Source organism: Falco punctatus, assembly GCF_963210335.1.
Source record: "Falco punctatus genome assembly, chromosome: 3".
Classification (NCBI taxonomy): Eukaryota; Metazoa; Chordata; class Aves; order Falconiformes; family Falconidae; genus Falco; species Falco punctatus.
Window position 1 is genome coordinate 81,456,913 of NC_137582.1, and position 21,556 is coordinate 81,478,468.

At 37.1% G+C, this 21,556-nt stretch overlaps 1 protein-coding gene across 2 annotated transcripts in view; it reads right to left on the reverse strand.

Moving 5' to 3' along the window:
• ABCA13 (ATP binding cassette subfamily A member 13) overlaps positions 1-21,556 on the reverse strand; it is a 218,324-nt gene that overhangs the window by 78,891 nt on the left and 117,877 nt on the right. For both annotated transcript variants that reach the window (XM_080379025.1, XM_080379026.1), the window contains exons 42-46: positions 6,910-7,156; positions 5,914-6,003; positions 5,240-5,312; positions 3,408-3,526; positions 2,340-2,427 (exon numbers count right to left, since the gene is read on the reverse strand). In XM_080379025.1, the coding sequence (XP_080235151.1) occupies positions 2,340-2,427; positions 3,408-3,526; positions 5,240-5,312; positions 5,914-6,003; positions 6,910-7,156 (617 nt within the window). The remainder of the gene's footprint in view (positions 1-2,339; positions 2,428-3,407; positions 3,527-5,239; positions 5,313-5,913; positions 6,004-6,909; positions 7,157-21,556) is intronic.

The following is a 21,556-nucleotide window of genomic DNA, read 5'->3' on the forward strand; positions in this document are numbered from 1 at the left end:
GAGATTGGAAATATACACCCTTCAGGATGCCACATAAATAGTACAATTTGCTTTTCAGGACTAAAATTACCACATGTTCTTGCTATACTTATTTGTCATAAACAATAGAAACTGTGAAATCATTATGGAATTTTTTTTTTGCCCACATTATCAAAGAAAACTAAAGAACATACAGTCATGAAAACATAAGAAAATTGAGGAGTTGTGCTTTTGCCACATAGCAGTGATCATCAATGAATGTCATAATGGTTTTAATCAGCCATATTTGTCATGTGGTAGATATATTCTCTCTTGTGCATGCACACATACACATTCTCTGTGTGCATGCATATGTATGCAGTATATACAGCATGGTATGATTAGGTACAGGAAAAGGGGTGTTGAATAGGTAATATAATTTGAACTGGAAAAACTGTTGGCCTTTTATAGTGCAGGAGAATAACAGATAAAGATTCAGAAATTTTCTGAAATGAAATGAATCATATGGTAAGTCTCTTCAAATGCAAATTTCTCATTTTCTTTCATACAAGGCTATGTAAATGGTACAGTCACTGTCTCATGAACAAGCCTGAAAGGTCAAAGTAAAAGTCTGGTCATTAATTACTGAAAGGTTAATGCAATAATTTGACATTGCATCAGTTGAAAGCCACTTCCAGGAGGTATTTTATATAACACGGTGCCCTTTATAAATCTACTCCACTATTTTCTTTGGGTCTCATATATGAAGCTTACTCACTAACAGTATAACTATAATTTATCCCTGTGCAGGTGGAGCTCTATGCCAAAAGACAATTTAAAAAAAGGACCCTGACAAAAACTACAATGCAGGCATGTCAAAAGAAGAGTATAAAATGATTAAAGATACATAGGAGAAAAACAACAGTTAGAAAACACATCTTACTGCAGTCCCTGTAGGACTTCAAGTTCCTAATGAAGGATTGATGGAACTGAAGTTGAAAGCTGTAATAGATCTGGGGGCAGAAGGGATGTCACAAATGACCAAAATGAAAATATATATATAAGGTAGGGTGCATATATAAGATTTTTAACAAAACTACATGGAAGAGGCATTGCAAACCGGCAGTGATTTTGCAAAAAGAAATGTGAAATGATACTGGATTGGAGAATATCTGTATGTTGTTTTAACACATGATTGTTTTGACACTTCGCCCCACAATGGATTTTGGGATAGAGCTTATTTACACTGCTTCATCTCTTGTTCTTTTATAAAAGCAAACAAAATCTAGTTTGTATACTCCCATAAAACAGTTTAAAGGCAGAAGCATCATGCTTTCATATTCTAATCTGGAATCTGGAAAGTCCAGAGCTTCCTCTTATCAAATCTGTTTTGCTTTGAATACAAAAATAGAGACCACTCGCTGATCCTCAGTACTCCTCCGAGACTGCTGTTCCTCTACTTGTTACTGGTCTACATTTGAATGTATCTCAAAAGAACTTTTCAAAGCATGGCCAAGGAAAATAAAATTCCTTGCACTATTAAATTGCCTGTTAGCCTCTAGGTCCTGTCCCAGGTTTTCACAGTATGGAGATCCTGTATCTTTCCAGTGCATACCAAAAGGCCTCAAGGAAAAGCTCTTTATTTCAATTGTGCTTACAAATCCTTCTTTTCCTAACTTCAGAGGTAGCTCCTGACAGAAAACAATGGATCTGGGTAGCATTTCAAGACAGTACAATCTACTATCAAGAAGAGATTTGGATTTCACAACCTGACTAATTTTAGCAAGGCACATTTCTGTTTCTCTGAGTTAAAAATGGAAAGTTACTCAGATTTCAAAAGCAGATTATAAACACAGGGTAGCATATTTGTTATGCAGAAGCAACTAGTCCTAGAAGCTAAATCTTTACTTTTTTCTTTTTTTTGCAAAGGGAGGATGGGATACACAGGACATGGGCACAGGGTGGAGAAGAAAGAGACAAATGTGGCAAAGAAAAATATTATTTGCAGGAATTAAAAAAAATCAATAAAAACTCATTTTTGAGACATTCAATGAGCTTTTGTCAGTTCTGACATTGACTTTTTGTAGAAAACAAAAACCATAAAGAAATATCTGGGCTGACTATTTAAGAACAAGTTTTAAAGCTGACCTCAGAGAAACAAAAGATGTATCATCTAACTCATTTAAAACTGCTTCTCAGAATACAGAATACTTTAAGAATTATGAACAGAGAAGTGGACTATAACAGAGGGGTTTTCTCCCAATTTCTAAATGCAAGGATTTAATGTAATGATTTATTATTTGCTAAGTGCTGTGATGTTGGAGTCTGAATAAGTAAGCAATACCTACATGCAAATGCATACACATACATGCAGCCCTTACCTTAGCCAGAGGCTTAGATTTGGTGTTATTCAATTTTTTATCTTGAAGTTCAGATGCTTTCCTCCCTCCAAAAGACCAACCACCATATCTGGTAATAGAATATAATAACAAAGTAAGAACAAGTTACCTGCCTTAAGCTTTGCAGTCTTTTCTTGCAATGATAAAGTGGTAATATCTACACTAATACTTTATTTTTCAACTGAAAGCAAAACTTCACCCTTCACAAACCCCTTCTCGGTTAAAAAGGAGAAGCTCCATATCCTCTTGAATCAGCTGAATGTTATTGTGCTTTTCAGTCAGGGGGATTCCCCCAGATAAGAATTTTTACTTTCTGAAAGCTGAAATCCCTGAGCAACAGGAAGGTTTGTGAGCAAGTGAGGTATTCCTGACTTTCAGAAACATCTTAAACAGTCTGATTTCTTCCTATTACATTCATATTCTAGCTCACATCTTTTATTCTAAGATGTTTACCTCTATTTTTATCAAATCTGATACACTTTTTTTTTAATGCATACATGGCTAACACTTTCTTCTCCTTGATAAAATCATGCTTGGTCTAGTATTTGCACTTAGGTCAAAGGAAGTGGTTGATCTGTAAACGCATGTAAGTAAACCTTAAAATACAGCAGATTAAAAACTTTGTGGCTGTTATCACAGGATATGAAGTCTTACTAGGGGTATACCAGCCCTTTTTACTTCAAAGAAAGGTAAACCGGCACATGTCCACCTCTATTTGAGTCTCTGGGGAATGGAAACTATATTGTTTGTCTGATTTGCATATACATATACATTTTATTTCTCTGAGATGCTGAAATAACTCACTATGTGGCAAGAAGAACCAGGGTATGCCTAGATACAATTATCATGTAACTGCTGGAGGAAGCTCTGAGAAGTGACCATGAAGGCGGTTCCATGTCACCTTAACCTGCCTGTACACCTCGATAACAGGCAACAGATGAAGGCAACTACCCCTTATATCCTAAGTGACATATGTCTATGCTTTGGATCAGGAAGGACTGTGGGTTTTATACTCAAAAGATAAACAGAGGTTAGATAATTTAAGGTTACCTTGCTTTGTTGGAAGGCCTCACTAAATATTCTTCCACAAGGAACCCTGAAAGATTGTACAAAATATGTCCATTCTTATTCTTCAAATAGGGAGCAGAGGTGTTGAAATTTGGACACATCTGAAAACCAGCATACAAAAAAAAGTAAAGCACTGTTAGAAATCAGTGGCACTATGTTTAGCCATGTTTTTAAATTTTTACATAGGTTTTATAGCATTGTTTTTCAACTATATTTGCCTTTCTCAGCTTTGATAGCGTTTAATAAATTATGTATGGTTTATACTTATAATGCATCTCAAATAATTGTTACCTACATTATTAGAACCAATTTTGATTTCTCTTGCAACCCTGCCAATCAGGATTTTTTTGAAGACATCAAGACTTATATATGTTTAGAAAGGTTTACAACAATGAAAGGCAAGACTATTATTCACTTGTGCCTGAGAAGAAACATAAAAAAAGCACCATATGAATATGAGATGAAAACAAAATTCTAATCAATGCAACATGCTTCTAAAAACGGTGTACTTCTAAAAATGGACTGCAGAGAAGAATAAAGGAAAATGTTTTCTAGTGATTCAGTGGGATATTCTCACAACCGAAGAAAAGAAGACAGATGGTATGATCCAATATCTCAGAAGCCTTGTAAAGTACATTATGTATATCAACTGAAAAATTTTAATGCTTATTTGACATCCTAACCTTACACAAACTAAAATTCCCTCTCAGAGATTTTGATTTTCCATAGGTCACAGACACAGGTTCTGCCTCCACTGTCAAGTGACCTCTCTTTTGTGCTTTCATGGTTAATGGGCCTCTCCCTGTGTGAGTTCCCATTCCCATTTTATTTAAGTTTCTCATATTTTATTTAAGCTTCTCATATTTTAAGAATAAATCTCACTAGTATTAGAGGCAAATTTGTTCCTTGCCCAGCAAAGTAAAAAATTAGTTTCCTCCTTCTGCTTTTCCCAAAACTGTATTGCTATATTTCAGATGCAACTCTTACTTTACATATTTATATTTTATGAAGGAGAGAATGTATTTGATTGATTGGTTCCATCCAGGGAAATATATTTGTCAGTTCATACACAGTTTCACATTCTTGTCTATTGCTAAACCCCAGAGCCAGTCAGCAGGAAAACTCACTAATCAAAAAGGTCAGAAATTCATTATCATTTTCAAAATCCTTTCTTTCCTCAAAGATCTATTTTCAAATACACAAGCCAAACAAACCACTAACAATTAAATTGCATTCACATGTGGATTCCCTGGTACCTTCTGTCAGTTAGATTGCCTACCCTGTCCTTTTGAAAGTAGGTAGTCTTCCAGACTATGGGAGTGTTATGTTTTAACTGTGTTTTACAAGAGTATCTTTGTAAGCAAAGTCCTATTTAAAGCGAAGTTGCATCTCCTGAGAATAGTTCATTCATCTCTGATTCCTGTTATTTTACATCAATCTATAGCCATTTCTAGTGTATATACATATATACACACTTAAATACATATATAATTGTATATATATAAGTACATAATAATATACATAAGTACACTTATATAAGTACACACTTATATACCTATATATACATCAAAACTGTGCAAGCTCTTTCTCTGAAGACTTCAAAACATGTAGCCCAAACACTATATGAAACAGAAGAAAATCTCCAATCATAAAAAAGCCAGTGCTCTGAAGGTTTATTTCCTCATTCCTTTCTCTAGTCCTTCAAAAAGAAGAGTCCAAGTATGTATATTATACATATTGTGTATTATTATGTGTATTAGATGTAATATACAGACATAATTTTTACATACATAAATAAATATAAAATGGCATACCTCTTGTTCAGCCACACATCCACATGAATCCTGGGGTGATGTAGATTCCATCTGCCAACATGAGTTATTTTTTCTAATGGGAATAAACATAACAATAGGAACAAACGTTAAATGAAAGGAATGTATACTTAGAAGAAATCCACAGAGTAACGAGCAGATTTAGCATCTTGAACACCTTCTTAGCATTTTATCACAGCAGCAGTGGTGTCTAGAGATACATCAGTTTTACTTATTTATATCAAAGTGGTTTTACTAAAAATATTTATATAATTAATGCAGCAAATTAACTACATGCCTTATGTTTGCAGCAATAAAATAAGTAAAACATGGTCACCACTCTGCATTCCTAAATTTGTAAATCTGGAATGCCTCCAAACTAATATTGTAATTATTGTCTAGCTTTCATTCATATAGGCAACAGAATTGATCAAAGTCCTCCTGAAATTAATCAGAAAGCTGTCACTGGCTTTTAAGGGATTTGGATCAGACCTTTAACAATGAAGGCTGCTTATGAACTTTACCTGGATGCCAGCTCCTTCATCAGAACAGATTTGTCATTAACCTCATGCTGCCAAGAAAAGCTTAAGATAGTCCACACTCCACAGACAAAAAATACTGAATTTACAATATTTACAATTTACAATTAAGGAAGTAGTTATGTTAGTCATTGTTACCCTTGTTTTGAATGCATGCATGTGTGGTCCCAATCAGAGAAATATCTCAGCAGAATGTGAGAAATGTTTCCTAGGTTATCATCTTCAGTGCTGTTCAAAGTGGGCCGTGACAGGGGTGGGAAAGGAAGAGGGGGGAGAAAAAGAAAGACAAACACATTAATTGTATTAACTTTCAGGCTCAAGATCCTGCATGTTTACCAATAAATTAAAGAACTATAAAATCCATGCATAGGAAACATACCAAAACAGCAAAATTATCTCATTTCAAAAACTATGTGTGAATGTATAAATAAAATCCTATACAATAATGGCTAAACAAATCTCAATCTCTCCTTATGGCCATCTTCCTCTGTATAAACATGCATTCCTAACAGTTAACATGGTTTAAATGGTTTTATGTTTCATTTATAAATTCAAACAGCATTATGATGTTTATGAAGATATCTGGATATTTTTTCAGTAGATAGTGATCTACGTGTGATATGCGCTCAGTACAGAATAGTTCAGACCTATAGGTACTGTAGATAATAAATAAATGCAGTTGGTTTCAAAGCTAAACATGGAAACTAAAGGCTGAGTAAGAAGGGTACCAGGCTTTGTTAATACTATGTGACACTTTCAAACCTGAGAATTATTTTGAGAAAATGGCCTCAGACCTAAGCAATTAGCAAAAATTAAGCATGCAAAGGCTTGCTTAATTCCACTTGTGCATTTTTATATAAATGGCTATGGCTGGTATTGAAACAGATCACCCTGTTCAAAGTGCTCCAAAGTCTTTGCCCTTCCTTCCAGAAAATCCTCTGTATAATGTTTTTCTAATGTTATCTCTCCCTCATAATAACCTATAAAAATGTACTAAGCATCTAAAAAATAAACATCTATTGTAAAAAGTAACCTATTCTTCTTCCTAGAATACAAATAGTCTTTAGAATATGAGAACACAAGAATAAAGGTCCCAAAACCCTGGATATTGATGATGATGGATGAGCTCTTCACCTAAAGAAGGATTCTGCGTTGTCGTAAAGTTTTGGAGTCAACTTGAGAGAAGGATAGTCAATAGTCAGCGGCTTCACACTAAACAAGGCCATTGCCAGTGCAACAAAGATGACAGGCAGCAGCACATTTGACACACTTCCTCTCCAGTCTCGCCTAACGTGGTGAAACCTCTTCACCAGAAGGGCAGCAGTCTGTGCGAGAACAAGACGGGCTCCACGCATGCTTGAGGCTCCCGGGAGTGACATATCTGAGTGCAAAAAAAAAAAAAAAAAAACAAAAAAACAAAAAAAAAAAAAACACACAAAACAAAACCTCCTGACAAGCAGGAAAACCAAATTTAACTTTCATGTGTTATATTTTCAAATACAGAACATGTCTTTTTGATAGGAAAAAAAAGAGGCAAAACTATGCAAAGCTACAATGTTCTCTTGGATGGAATAGTATAACCCCCTCAAGTATAACTAATTAACTCTTCCTATAAGAGAAAATAGATATTCAGCTAACAAATTATTTCTATAGATCCCTGTACACAGCTAAAGGAGTACTGAATACGTATCTTCCCATGATCTTCATACTGGTAAAACCATTCCTCATGCAACGCCACCTTTACTCCTAGGCAAATTACTATGATAAACATGGCCTGTATGAGCACTAAGGTCTTGATCAACCCTGACTCAAATCAGTGGCAACTTTTCCACTGAGATTTCAAAGGGACATCTTTAGATTATGTAATAGAGCATCACAGATGCTAGAGACATGAGCAAGCTATTACAGCCTCTCTTACTTGTGGCCTTGCCAGACTGAACATACCTCAGACTTTTTTTCCTTTTAGCCTAGCAGCATCTGGTAGATTTACTACCACAGGTATTTGTACCGTAGCAAGACTGAATAGTCTGTTTATCATAGTGCTCAAATACATACTACATTTTATGATCCCTGGTGATTTGTCTGTTACTACCTTCCCTTCTGTATACTGAGATCATGCTAAGTAGCATTTCCATGTTACATTTTAACAAGTACTTGTATGGGAGCTTTCAAGTAAGCTCAAATTAATTTTCTTTCAATTACAAAATTTTTTTCCTGATATGCTAGAACTTTAATCCCAGAAGAGAGAGCTGTGGGACAAATGGGGGGTGGGGGGGTGGGAAATAATCAGAAAAATAGGTTGAACTTCTGATACAGTGGCTATTGAGAAAAACAGCTGAAATTTTGCACTCCATGACAACTGGAGTGTGAACTGTAAACTTATGATTTCTTATATTAAAAATTATGTGTAATTTGCCATGAAAAGTTTTAATCAAGCAGACACATTGTGGGAGATTGTGGCTTTTAGGGTTTGGGCCTACACAAGAGGAGGAAGTCAGGTGAGACAGGGCTTCATGGTGACACAGAATACCTCATGTGGACTCCTCAAGTCTAAGACTTTTGGAAAAAGGCAAACATCACATCCACCTCTAAGTGCAAAAAAGAGGATCCAGGTAAACACAGGCTAATTATCCTCACTCCCTGCGAGAGGTACAGACCAATCCTTAAGAAAACACACAGGATACGAAGAACAAGAAATAGCTGGTAATAAACAACACGGACTTTGTAAGTTCAAATCATGCCATCTGAGAGCTTGGCATGAATATAGGACTGGTTTGGTGAATGAAGGAAGAGTAGTGGATGCTGTTTACGTTGACTTAACAAAGCCTGTGACATGGTCTCCTGCAGTGCCCTTAGAGCAAATGGGGTGAGAACTACAAGGACCACTGGCTGGACTGCCAGCACCACCCTGTGGGCTGTGAGCAGCAGGAATGGGCCAGCTGAGGAGCAGCTGGTTACTAGGGTTGCCCCTTAGGGGTGGCGATGAGGAAAATAATGACTGACAGTACTTGTTAACACACACACGTGCACACCTGCACCTGGAGGGGACCCCCGCTGTTTGGAGGCACCTGCAGGTCAGGTACTGGAGACAAGGGGAACTTCCTGGCAACAGAAGCAGCTCTCCCAGGGACTCCAGTGGCACCAGGGAGCAAAATCTTTGTTCAGGGAAAAAAAAAGAAGCAACAGGCACCAACTGGAACATGGGAAATTCTGACAATATATCAGGAAAAAAAATTTCACTGTGAGGTTGACAACTAAAACTCAAGACCAGACTGGATCAGGCACTAAGTAACTGCTGTTACTTCACCCACCTGACCCGCTCTTCCAACCTTAATATTCTCTGATTCTATCAGATTCCAATTAACTCTAAGTAATTAACTTTGGTTTTATTTCTGGGTGAAAAAAAAAAATCTAGTACCTATTCTTTTAATTCTACAACTGAATGACATTTCTTTTTTTCCCTAGAAAATCCCATGGAATAAGAATTCTGTCTTTAAGCAGTTTTAATCATAGCCATATCTTGTAATTTGACAGCTAACACAAATGGGATTTAGGATTTTGAATCTCTGTGGAGAAAGTAGCTATGAAATTCAGTTCCTGGTTCAGCATTGTGCCCTAATCAAGAACTGTTATATTTTAGACCAGACCTGTTTTTTTCCATAAATTGGGCTAGTAGAAGACAATCTTAGTAAAAGAAGAGTCTCTTTAAAGCAAACTTCTTATGAATGTATTAAGCTCTTTGAATTATTATGGTAAGACTTTCAATAGTTAATACAGAAATTGAGAAACTCAAAAGCAGAACAATTTTCAAGGGATGAGTGTTCTTAGAATAAAACAGATCCTGTGTTTCCAGCTGAGCATGCCTGAAACTGTAAAATATACCACCTCTCATTTATCAAAGTAGTGAAATGCCAGAAAAGGAGCACAGAATGAGATGTTTCCCTAGTCCCAGACCTGTTCACAGCTTATAAGCATGAAATGTGAGTGAAAGATGCCTCAAAATACTTGACCCTTTGAATCTCTGAAAGAGGACTATGACAGATTTCCTTTTCTGGGGGCAGAAAGGGAAATCAAAGCTGCCATTCATTCTTTTTTCTTGACAAGTAGAGCAGAGAGAAATTATAACAAACTAATTCAGATTGCAATAGGAAGAGAAACTGTCATCTTGAAAAAAAATAATTGTCCATTTTGTCCAATATCCTGACTCTTACTCAATATTTCTAATGCTGGCCAGACAAGATACACCACAAGAAGATGCAATATACTGTTATATTAAAAGTGTATGTTTGCCTCAGGCACAGCTTTTTAAAATGATTTGTCTTTTCTAAAAAAATATATGCTTATTATTTAAAATTCTCACTGAGAAAGGTGTCCAATGTCTTTTTGAATCATCTTAAGTTTCAGTCTTTGTGACCTTGAATTCTGCAGTTTCTTTCTGTTCAGGTAGAGCTCAAAAATCTTGTTTATCTGTTTTGAATTTATTCTATTTGACAGTACTGGGTATGCTCTTAAATCTTACTTTAGGAGGCAGGTTATAGAAGTTTCCAATCTATCTTCTGCATAAATAATCTCAACCTTTCAGTATTCTCTTATAAAAATCTTTATAGTCCTAATCAACCTCACTACTTGCTGCAAGTCTGCTTATATTACCACGGTATCATTCTCAAGAAATATTGTGTTCAACATGGCTGTCTATCAGATGTGGAAACCCTACTGATTTCTACAATAGCATTATGCATTCTTGTACTGATCTGCTTGTCGTCTTTATGCACCGTACCATTTTGTCTGACTGCAGCCACACTATGAAAAGTAGCCTGCATCAGGCTTTCCATAATTGATTGAATATGGCTTTTAAGATTCCCAAGGTTTTAAATCATTTCAAAAAAAAAAAAAAAAAGAAAAAAGCTAAATAGTATTCCTGTGTACACTTGCCATTTAACCCCTCGTGTTTCTTAATCCATGCATAATCTAATTTAACTAGAACCTACAGAATTAATTTTTTCTTCATAAAGCTTTTAAGTGATTCACCACCTATATTTAGTATGTACGTCAGGAGGCATAAAAGCAGCACGCATTTATGGCAAAACAGTTTCTGATTACCACTGATAAACATAAAGGCTAGAAGACAAGACCAACTGACCTCTCTGTTATGGAGTCAATTTTTATGCAGAAAGTTTATGGAAATATTCTCATTAATAATTTAGATCATAAAATTAAAAATCTGACCCAACTGTTAGAAGCTGTCTTGTTTGACTTACGATTGCAATTATGTGCAAGAAGTGCAATTATGTTCACAATGAAGTTGTACTTCTGAACTCATCCAGACACTCCTTTGTACTATGGAAGAGATTTTTGCTGCTTTCCAATTCATATAGTTAACACCAGGTACAGGGAAACAGCATAAGTTCTAAAATTTGGGAACCAAGATTTTGAAAATCCTTCCCTATAGACTGCTCTAGAATTAGGAGCAGATCCAAATATTTTAAGAGTCTCTAACTGGATATTAGTTGGTCTTCTTCCTCCCCTTTTTTGTACTTCTAGAAAATAATGTTATTCTAAACTTCTTTCATGGCACAATAAAATCAGAAAAAACAGGTTATGCAACGTCTATGTTAACAGCCAAGAGTAAACATTTTCAATTCTGCTTCTGTCATTTTGTCATTTAGACAAGTCGAGAAGGTCCAACTTGGGGAAGAAAATCTTGGAACTGAAATACCATGGCAAAACAGTTGAGCTAGCTTACATTAAACTGGTTGCATTTGGAAGCAGTATATATTTATTAGCTTATCAGAAGTTCTGTGCCAACAAGAACTTCATCTTCTTATATATTTATTTACTCATTATAAAAATAAGTAAAATATTAATTTTTTTCCAAGAGAACTTTGAGGACCAATTTTCAATAGTGCATTTGAATAAAAAGCACTTTGACTGTGTGAGGTATAAAGGGAATGCCTCTAGCCTGTGTTTCATACTATGATTAAGTCTTGATTGTATGCAATAATGTCATGAGCTGTCTCCATTACAAAGCTGGTCAGAGAAATGTGTATTTTGGGGAGAATTTCACAGGAGAAATTCCCTTCTGGCATTTTTAGGTATAAATCCTCTCATTTTCCATCATTCATTCATTTAAAATGAAAAAAGGGTATTTTTCATTTTAAGCACTGTGAATATTTCTTCTAAAATGTTGATTCAAATTGTTTCCATCTCAAGAATTTCCTGTCCAGGAAAGCAAAACTTCAGCAAAACTTACAGTTGCTCCTCCCTCCCCCATAAATATTGTTCAATCCACTTAAGTGACATTTCTTGAAGGGAAAAGTGTTTTCTTTAATTAAAAAATCAGCTTTACATTCTGGTCTCCATATTCCAGAATGCGTGCTGCATGGGTCTGAAGATCTTTGAGACAGAATAACAGAGATCTAGGTAACTCTAAAGTTCATCAGTAAAATTTACACACTTTAAAGCCAAAGCACTGGTGTGTGTCACTCCACAACCTTGTGGAGAAGCCTCTTCACAACTCAGATCTCCCAAGCCCTTTTCCTCAAGCCAGACTGATCAGAGGATTTCCTTCCTTTGTCTACGACATTCTTATTGTTCAAGATTATTGTCCAAGCCTGAAGCATGTAACTGATTCTTATTAGAAAAACATGAAAGAACCAACATAGCCAGAAAAATGCGCTGAATACTCTCACCGTACAAACCCAACACCCAAGTCCCACAACCAAAAAAACTGTATTTAGAAAAACTACCAACAAACTTGTAAAGTAGCCTCTTTAAGCACCTTGGTTTTGCATTTCCCAGAGAAAATGGTATGAAAAAAAGTTCATTTGTTGGCAAGAAACTTAGGAAAGAAGGGGGCAAACTTCATTCAAACCACCCACCATCTATTTAGAAGAAATACATTCTATAGTCAAGCTTAAACACAGCAGCTATGATCTACCCACAGCAATGTCTAAAAGTGTGAAGAACTGGTAGGGCACCATTGTAGCTAAATCTCTTTAAAGGCAGGAGCACTTTACGGTACCCTTGCTTAACAGGTTGAAGAGGAGATAGATCTGACCTTCACTTGCTAAACAAAACACACAGTCATGTAAAGTGCTTTTGTGAAAAGGAAAATTATAAAGCCTGCAGTAGTTAGCAGACAACAAACCTTCATCCATAAAATATTTTTTTTTGCTCTTTCTTGCTGCGCTGTTATCAAATCAACAACAGAGATGCATCCAAGCAACAGCATTTTATCCTGAACTGTTTGCATCCAGGATATTCATTCAGGTTTGTTGCAGGTGGTAAACACATTGTACAGACTCACCAAAGGCACATAATTAAATGGCAATGGAAAATACATTGGTAGTATCCACCAGTAAAAGGAAAGAAACAAGACAGAAGTATAGGAGGCTTTTTTCCCCTTCCTTCCCATTCTTTTATTTTAGTTTTTCACAAAGCTTTATGAGATAATATGAAAAATGTGTAGTGCAGCACACAACACCTCAATAATAAATAAATTAACTTCAGTCTTTTTTGTTGTTGTTGTTGTTGTTAGTAGAGGAGGAACAGTTAAAATGAGGAATTTTCCAGTCATGTTTTCACATGAAATATGACTCACACAAACACATTAACCACCAATCTAAAATATTCCATGCCTCTTGCACACTGATGCATCTTAACTCTACTTTCTACAGGACAACTTTGGGATGGCTAACAAGTAAATAGAAATAAAGCCATGACTAGTTTTCGCTACTGAATAACCCAACTGAACACAATACATTACACTTATCAAAATAACAAACTGAATAGAATACATTATGTAGATTCTCAACAGCTCATTAAATGGATATATTGCTTTTGCTGACAGAGTCTAAGCAATTAGAGGTGAAAATGTAGAACCACAGCGTCAACACTGCAGACATCTGCAGCAAATGGCTGCCTCAAAAAGACTGATTCCTGTACCCCAACTTCTTCAACTACTGTACAGATTACCAGGTGAACTTGAACAAAGTCCAGCATCATAGTATGCAGCTGCAAAGAACTACAAAACAGTCAGAACAGATTATTAATGTAAGAAAGAATCCAACTCAAGGTGTTTACTTATTCTTTACAGACATGCCATAGCCTTATCCACACTACAAATATCATCCTTTAATTTCAAGATATTTTTTTTTTCAGTTAGAACATACTATTACCTCTATTATACAAACCACAGAACCACAGAAACATTTAGGTTGGAAAAGATCTCTGAGGTCATCAAGTCCACCATTAACCCAGGACTGCCAAGTCCATCACTAAACCATGTCACTAAGCACTGCATCTATGTAGTTTTTTAATACCTCCAGGGATGGTGATTCCACCATCTCCCTGGGCAGCCTGTTCCAATGCTTCACCACACTTTCAGTGAAAAAATTTTTTCCTAATATCCAATTGAAACCTTCTCTGGCATAACTTGAGGCTGTTTCTTATTGTCATGTCACCTGTTATCTGGGAGAAAAGACCTACTCCCACCTGGTCTATAAACTCCTTTCAAGCAGTTGTAGACAGCAATAAGATCCCCCCCCCCCTGCCCAAGCCTCGTCCTCTCCAGGCTAAAAAACCACAGTTCCCTCAGCTGCTCCTCATAAGACACATTCTGTAGATCCTTCTCTTCACTAGCTTCATTGCTCTTCTCTGAACACACTCCAGCACCTCTACATCTCTCTTGCAGTGAGGGGCCCAAAACTGAACACAGTATTCCAGGTGCCACATCACCAGCTCCGAGTACAGGGGGGTGATCACTGCCCTTGTCCTGCTGGCCACACAGTTTCAGATACCAGCCAGGGTGCTGTTGGCCTTCTTGGCCACCTGGGCACACTTCTGGCTCATGGTCAGCCAGCTGTCAACCAGCACCCCCAGGGCCTTTGCCTCCAGGCAGCTTTCCAGCCACTCTTCCCCAAACCTGTAACATTGCCTGGGGTTGTTGTGACCCAAGTGCAGGACCCGGCACTTCTCCCTGTTGAACCTCATACTATTGCCTTGGCCCATTGGTCCAGCCCATCCAGACCCCCTCCAGAGCCTTTCTATGCTCAAGCAGATCAGCACTCACCCCACAACTTGGTGTCATCTGCAAAGTTACTGAGGGTGCACTCAACCCCCTCATCTAGATCATTGGCAAAGATACTAAACAGGACTGGCCCCAGTACTGAGCCCTGGGAACATCATTTGTTACCAGCCACCAGCCAGATGTAACTCCATTCACCACCACTCTTTGAGCTCAGCCATTAAGCCAGCTTTTAACACAGCATAGAGCACAACCATCCAAGCCATGAGCAGCCAGTTTCTCTAAGAGAATGCTGTGGGAGACAGCATCAAAGGTTTTACTAGGGTCAAGGTAGACAACATCCACAGCCTTTCCCTCGTTCACTAGGTGGATCACCTTCTTGTAGAAGGAGATCAGGTTTGTCAAGCAGGAACTGCCTTTCATAAACCCATGCTGGCTGGGCCTGAACCCCAAGCTGTCCTGCGTTTGCTGCATGGTGGTGCTCAGGATAATCTGCTCCATAACCTTCCCTGACACTGAGGTCAGGCTGACAGGCCTGTAGTTCCCCATATCCTTCTTCCTGCCCTTCTTGTAGATGGGCATCACATTGGCTAACCTCCAGTCTTCTGGGACCTCTCCAGTTTGCCAGGACTGTTGATAAATGATGGAGAGCGGCTTGGTGAGCTGCTCTGCCAGCTCCCTGAGTACCTTTGGGTGGATTCCATCCAGCCCCATAGACTTGTGCATGTCCAAGTAGAGCAGCAGGTCACTAACCTTTTCTTCCTGGACTGTGGGGACTTCGTTCTGCTCTTTCTCCTCCCTGTCTTCCAGCTCAGGGGGCTGAGTACCCAGGGGGAAGCTGGTCTTGCTATTAAAGACTGAGGCAAAGAAAGCATCAAGTACCTCAGCCTTCTCATTCTTTGTGGCAACGTTCCTGGCTGCATCCAATAAAAGACACAGATTATCCTTGACCCTCCTTTTGTTTCCAATGTATGTGTAAAAACATTTTTTGTTATCTTTTATGATGGTGACCAACTTGAGTTCTAGATGGGCTTTCACCTCTCTAATCTTCACCCTGCATAACCTCATGACATCCTTATAGCCCCCCAGAGTTTTCTACCCCTTTTTCAAAAACTGGTAAACTCTCCTTTTCTCCTGAGTTCCAGCCAAAGCTCTCAAAGGTGGGCACTACTGAATGCAAATAATGCTTAGCAATTTTATGAGTTACATAAAAACTAAAAAATTAGATTCAAATTTTCCCTTTCTTTATGTCTTCACTGACAACCATTACTATTTATATTAGAAATTATAATTCTATTATATGTAGTAGTAATTTATGTATCTATAATGCCCATACAAGATAAAAAGAAGGTAAGCCAGCCTCTTGAATTCACATATCACTAATACTGAAATACACATAGCAAATTCTGACTGTTTTAACCTTCTATTTAATGCAAGAATACCCAGTCTCATACCACTGCAAAAATCCATTAAGTTTTCTCATCACTCATATCAAAATAACAGAAAATCCTCTAAAGTATAAATGCCACACCATGCAACAGCACCTCATGTGTGGTGATAGATAAGAATTTTAGAACAGATGCGCATCACAGCCACTCTCTATTATAAGGGTAAATTTGGGGAAGCAAAAGAGTCCAAATAGCATTCAGCAAGTAAATATGGTAGATAGAAAGTCAGTGAACTGAGACCTCTGCTTTTAATTTATGGACTGTATTTATAATCTTACCTTCCCAAACCCATTTGTCTGTTTTATCTACTCATTGCATTCAGTCTTAAAACTAGACTGCAAGCTGTCAAAGGTAGTGAGAATCTGGGGATTTTTTATCCATGCTATTAGTCCATAGGGTGTCTGGAGCAACAGGGCTTGACTTTAGATTGGGTTTCCAAGGTATTGCTGCTACTATAGTAAACAATAATGGCCAACACAACAGCTAGGAAAAAAACCAACACCCTGTTTGCTGCTGAAGTTAAAACTCTACTTGTTTTTTCTATTATGAAAATGGGTAGGCATGTAGCTATAACAGAAACTCAACTGAGTATATCTTTACTTTGGAATGTAACACTTTTAGTGAATGGTACCAGCACCTACTCTGGTTATAAAAGCACTGTCATAAATTTCAATGAAGGGAATTCATTTTCTAGTACAAAATAGTCTGTTTCCTTCCCTTCTCCAGTCAGAAGCAAACAAATAGCACACAAGACTAAAGAAATGGGAAATAATGCTGCTGTCTTCCTATCCATTACCCTACAGACACCCAAAGAGAACCAAAAGGGTTGTTACACTGACAGCCAAGTGATTTGATGAATGGCCACCTAAACTAGTCTGGTCCTGATGGAAGAGGAGGACACATTGCTTAATGCGCTGTTGCCATAATTCGTAAATACAGGGTTTCATTTCTTTCTAGAGATGTGTCCTTTGGTGCCGAATACAATCTCTGTTATTACATTTCCATGTGTTCCGCTTTTCCTTGATTTGTATCTCTTCTCTACATTTTAGTTGGGGTTGCTGCCAGCCTAAACCATACTGAAAAAGAAGTTGGAATTAAGCACCAAGTATTTTTTAGTTTTCTGTGGCAAACACTACTGTGGCCAGAGCACCTTCATCATCATGAAATGGGAGTATTCTTTGGAAACAAATAAAAGACAGATATTCGGCCAGGTGGGCACAATCCTATCATGCCATGAAAGGGAAAATTACTATAATTTTGGGAGCCCTAATTCTCTGAGTTTTAATTCCTGCATGATTAACTTGCAATATTAACAAATATGCTAATTTCAGTTTCTAGGAGATAATTTTCCAAATAGATATCCTTTTATTGTAGTACTATGTCCCCTGCAGTGATGCACCTGCAATGAATTGCCGCGTGGAGGATGGAGCAAGAGCAGGAACAGTTGAAAAACAGGCACAGAATGGTGGCCACAAAGTGAAAGCTTATTTGAACATTCTGTCTGTATTCTTTAAAGTACAAAAGGAGAGAAGCACAGTCTGTCATAACTACCAAAAAAAAATTCTAACTGATTTCATATTTATATACATACATATATATATATATATGTATATATATCAGACTTGGCAGAGAGAAAGAATACACTTGTACATGCATGTGGCAATGTATTTGGAAGAAAAGGGACATGTGGCCTATCAAAACTCACTCTTGCTTTAGCAGCGTGATATGATTAAAAGTTTTGTCTGCTCAGCAAGGCTGCAAGGTTGTGTGAGAAAGACACCGTGAACAAAGAAAACAGCAACTTTGGCAGTTAAGCAGGCAGAAAAACAGGAGCTGAGTTGGGAGCTGATAACCACAGGAATGTCAACAATTTTAAAGATGGGATTAACTGCTTGTATGCTTTTAATCAATTAGTATCTGTATAGCAACATTTGAACAGCGTATGTAACCAATAGAATTAAGGTGTGACGTGTACGAATATGAAAATTGTATATAAGCTTGCAGAAACTTAAGTAAAGCATCTTCAACTAGGATCATATTGATATGTCATTGAGTCCATTATTTCATTCCTGCACATGCACAAGCAAACATCCATCAGATATATCTGCACTAGAATATGCTCTTTTATTACAATGAGTAGGACACTTTTGGGGATGGATTCTTTTTCTTCATAGAAGTGGAAATCCATAGCCAGAAAACTATTAGAATTCAATCCAGTGAATTCAACCTGTAGACTCAGATTACGTTTCAGGACTGAATACTATGTAGACATTAGGGCTACAACCCACAGGACTTTTGCTGTGTTTGGCAAAAGTTTGGTGAAAGAGCAGGACAGCAATACAATCTGAATGTTCTCCTTAACACAGCACTTAAGTGGGAGACAATGCCAAATATCTTAGCGTGTTCAAATTAGAAAGATTAAATGTAGCAAAGGTCCAAGTATATATTCAAACCAGGTGTTCTCCAGTACTCCCCACTGGTAACTTTCTTCCCAGAAAGGAGAGCTGTCCAGTTCTATACTGCAGATTATGCAACTGCAAAATTTGCATGGAGTGGCCTTTGGAAGCACCATATAAGGCACTCTGGAACAAACCTCCTGGAATTGCTCTAGGGAAAATTCAGACAACAAATGGAGCAAACCTCCTCAGTAAGGCCAGGATTTCACCCTGATAGACAGGAAATTCTTAACCACTTTAACTTTTACAAATTGTGCAAGTATTAGCTTAATGTGAACAAAGTACTTTGTCTGAAATATTGCAACTTCCAAAATCAAGAATATTTTTAGATACCATCTCTATTGGAGTTATTCTGTTAACAATAAAATCATATCAAAGTTTGTGCAGGGAAACAATTTAAAACTGAAAGATGACTGAGTTCTGCAGGAGGCATGTTTTATTCAGACCCACAGCTATAGCAAACAATTGAAAAATGTATTTGATGAATAATCTCTTCCTTCAGGCATGCTGGTATCTCATGAACAGTGGTATTAAACAGCTACAAGGATCTTGATTAACAGAACCAACTGTTTCATTTTTTTCTAATACCTCCAATGAAAATGGTAACCCAAGTAAACTGCAAAATAGATCAAGAGACAGACAGAAAGAGAAAAAATGACACAGATAAAAATTTTCAGCTATACAAGACGTATCATAAAGTCCCACTTATATATTTCAAATGAGGAATTAACTGGCAACAGTGTAATATACAAATCTTACCATGGTGTCACTTTGTGACCTATATAAGCTTATTGCATGAACAATAGCAAAAAGTTCAGCCTTAAGTGCTGGCTGCTCAGTGTACTGCCTTTCATACTGAATCTACTTTGGATATTGTCTCTGTAACTTCTTAAAGCACTTTTTTGTTAGCTTTAAGAAATGAAAACCTTGTGATCCTGCAGAATGTTGCTAGTAGTGAGAAAGCAGATGTGTGACTATTGATAAGATCTTTGTGGGCTTTTGTAACATAAATGTTTTGGTGACAGAGCAGAGACAACAATTTCACCAAAGGAGATCGTTTCGAGAAGCTACTGGACACGTGATAATCTGGTTTCACGTGGAAGTATCAACATCAAATACAGCCTTTCTAGTGTAACTAAGATGCATAGCACACCTACATGCATATGGCATTTACTTGTTAGATGAAGCAAGATGTTAAAAAGATGAAGACCCTTCCGTAAGCAATGTTCCATTTCAAACTGAAAAGTAAGTACACTTAGTCTTGATAAGCATTTCTTCAAAAAATAGATCATTTACATACTTACATAATTGAATTTAAAGTATCTTTATTCACTGGTGCAACAGCATTAACAAAGCAAAGTTATTTGTGTGCATGTATGTATGTGCACATACACTACATTCATTTATCAAAATACATAAATATATACAAATACAGGCACACTTGGAAAAAATATCTAGAAAATATATACTTGACCTTATTGCAAGGCAAGGAACCACCAAAATTTAGTTTGCATATAGAACCTAAAGACTAGCTATTAAAACCAAATATTTTCTGACACTATATGTGTGACTTTGTATTAATTATCTAAGAGTCAAATTGCTCCAGCACATAGGCCCCATATTATGAAGGAGAAAAATAATCATTTCATCTTGAACACGAGAAGTAAACGCTATCTTTGGAAAACTCCTACTACTGTGCAACAGAAAGAGCATAAGTCAAAAAGGATTCCATTAGTTAAGCTAGGAAGAAAATATTACTATAGGTGCAGCAAAAAACACATTAGTGTTACACCAGGCAACTCATCATTGCTGTTGCACCAGGCAACCCATTGCTGTTTAAATTTCAGTTGCTTTCAGATAACAGATGATCACCTAAACCACACAGGGAATATGGATTTTTGAAGATGTCACAGATGTGGAAAAAATTGAGTATCTCCAAAAACTGCAATCAGGTCATTTACAAAAGCAACAACTGAACACAGGAATACAGTCTGCCATATCTAATTTGTCCTCTGAGAAAGAGTTCTACTTCTCTTATTTTATTTTTTCCTTTTTTTGGTAAAAACTATTTAGGGATTGAAATGGAAGACAAGCAGTCCTGCAGAGTGGAGGACAAGACTCCTGAATAATTTATTAAAGGACAGGATTTCAAAAATACCATGAAAAAACATAAAGGCTGTCAACAGCTTTTCCCTGTCTGCAGCTGTTGTAATAGCCTCAACAAAACAGAGGAACTAAAAGAAAGCAACAGGAAATCCTGGAGTGCAAAGGAAAGGTTGGAGAATGAGAGACAAAAGGGAGCATTAGCAAGTCTGAGGGAAAACACAGCCTCTACGAAGAAATATACTGTCAAGAAGAAATCAAAGAAGAGCTTATAAGCAAGACATAAGAGCTACACAGCAGAATGAATTGATCACTTGCTTTTCAAGATGTTAAGGAAGTTCACATTCTAACATTTACCTTTGGGTAAATAAAGCATTCCTAGTGCACTCACAACTGTCTGTATCTTTTGTCCTTCAGCTCAAAGAAATATCTGAGCATAGTGGATGAACTTCCAAGCTATTTCATTTCTGAAACAAGCACTACTAATAACTAACATGACAAACAGTTTAGATTATGGTGAAGGCAGCAGGTTGCTGGAAAGAACAGGTTCAAAATATTCTCATGCATCCACATCAGGCAGCAAGAGCTGAGAAATGTTAATGTCAAATACAATTTTCTGTTTAGAAGGCACTTGAGATGTGTAGAAATTCAATATCTAGTCATCACCATCAAAAGTTACATGCATATCAGTTCTGGTGACCCACAAATTCAAAAGAAGTCTCTGATGATTCTGTTTCTTCTAGGCAGGA